Source organism: Charadrius vociferus, unplaced genomic scaffold (genome assembly GCF_000708025.1).
Source record: "Charadrius vociferus isolate BGI_N301 unplaced genomic scaffold, ASM70802v2 scaffold38, whole genome shotgun sequence".
NCBI classification, from domain to species: Eukaryota; Metazoa; Chordata; class Aves; order Charadriiformes; family Charadriidae; genus Charadrius; species Charadrius vociferus.
Window position 1 is genome coordinate 5,259,694 of NW_009650176.1, and position 1,776 is coordinate 5,261,469.

The following is a 1,776-nucleotide window of genomic DNA, read 5'->3' on the forward strand; positions in this document are numbered from 1 at the left end:
GGGGGGGGCGGGGAGAAGGAAGAGAGAAAACTACCTAGAATTACTTCATCAGTAAAAACACAGGGTTATGCAGAGCTGTGTAATTCAGTAAAGAGCATAATGAGTATTTCCCAATATCCCCGTTACAGCAATTAACTCTCACTGCATCAAATAATTTAAAAACTCTGCTCGTTGAAGGAAATACAATTTAAATGCTTAAAAAGTAAGGGCATATGAAGTAAAGGCTGACCTGTTTAAATCAAAACTAAAGGAACTGATGCAAGTGTTATAAAAAAATCGAGTATCTACCTGTAGCAAACGTGTTGTGGACATTATGGAAAGAAATCGCATTAACTGGATAAATCTGCTCAATGTTATTTTCTTTCAAACGGTGACATTTGAATGCATATTTCTTCTTCTGGATTTCTGGACTTGGATCCAAGTATTCCACCGCAACACGGCCTTCAATAGAACTTAAAACATAACCCTACCAAAAAAATTTGGAGGTAAACATTTTCAAAGTTTACAACTGGAGAAGAGATTGCAATACAATTTACCTTATACCCCTCTAATTCAAATAAATGAAATGTAAAAAGTCGTAAACTGTGTACAACCAGAAATTGTTACCACTGATCCATGGCATCATCAACAAAATCTGCTTCTACAAAGGCAGTAATACAGAAAAAAAGCTGAGAGATTCTCATTCCACTATAGTTTTAAAGCTGACAGCGAGGCTTTTAATTACCCCCTGCAGATCCAAACATGGGACATAAATATCCCAAATATTAGAGATACTCACGGGACTATTTAGTTTCAGAATTACAGTAATATTAGTTCAGAGCATTATACCAGCAACTAAACACTCAAGTTGAAATAGTATTTTCAGTGAAACTTGATTATAAGTGGTGTCCACTTATCCAGTTAATTACAGCCCTGACTTAGAGCAACCCGAGATGCTTATTATAACTTCCAAGTTAAGCCCACAATAGACCTTTTCAGAAGTAGGACTGTAATGATATCTAGCTATAGCAAGGTTCTCTAAAATCCATAACACAATACAATCTGGAAGATCAGCTTGTTTTACTATAACTAGAACTGAAAATGGACAAAGCATTCATGCCAGTTCAAGAAAAAGTAACTAGGTCTTGCAATTCCTGTACTATCACTATGTACACAGGAAAACTCCCTTCCAAATTAGTTTGTCAGAAAAAGCTAATCTTCTTGCTTCACTTCAGAAAGTGTATCTGTGGTATTTCTCTATGTTAACCCACACAGAACAGCTGTATGATCATCAAAATTGTACAATCCCCCCCCTAGATAATGGATCATGGGTTCTTGAGTGCATGACACAGACTCAGGGTTTAAAAAAAAAATATAAAATTACATTCATATAGTTTTAATGCTGCCCCAGTTCACAGCCTGTTGAAGAACCTAGGGCTACAATGCATAAAGGCTGCTGAGTGACTGCCAATTCTGTCTTCCTCTCTTCTACTGCAACTTTGGGCAATCAGTGTTTGTTTTGCTATTTAACCACACATCATTGTGATGCATTAAATAGGTTATTTTTTAAAAGAAGACAACACAAGAAAAAAAAACAAACATAACATGCTAGTATGTCAGTGGCAAACATTCCTAAGCTTCACTATTAAAATCAACCTGGAACAAGGAGCCTCAACACCTTTTTTTTCCCCCCTCTTCCCAGCATTTGATTATGAAACTTTGAAGACTAGAAAATTTTTAAAATGAGAGAAATATCCAGAAAACTTGAAAAATAAACTACCATTTTTCCCTCAAGAA

The 1,776-nt window shown here is 35.8% G+C and overlaps 1 protein-coding gene across 1 annotated transcript in view; it reads right to left on the reverse strand.

Annotated features, from left to right (window-relative positions):
* The window catches only part of BUB3 (BUB3 mitotic checkpoint protein), a 10,642-nt gene that overhangs the window by 369 nt on the left and 8,497 nt on the right, over window positions 1–1,776 (reverse strand). The window contains exon 6 of the mRNA XM_009892731.1: window positions 289–468. Coding sequence (XP_009891033.1) covers window positions 289–468 — 180 coding nt within the window. The remainder of the gene's footprint in view (window positions 1–288; window positions 469–1,776) is intronic.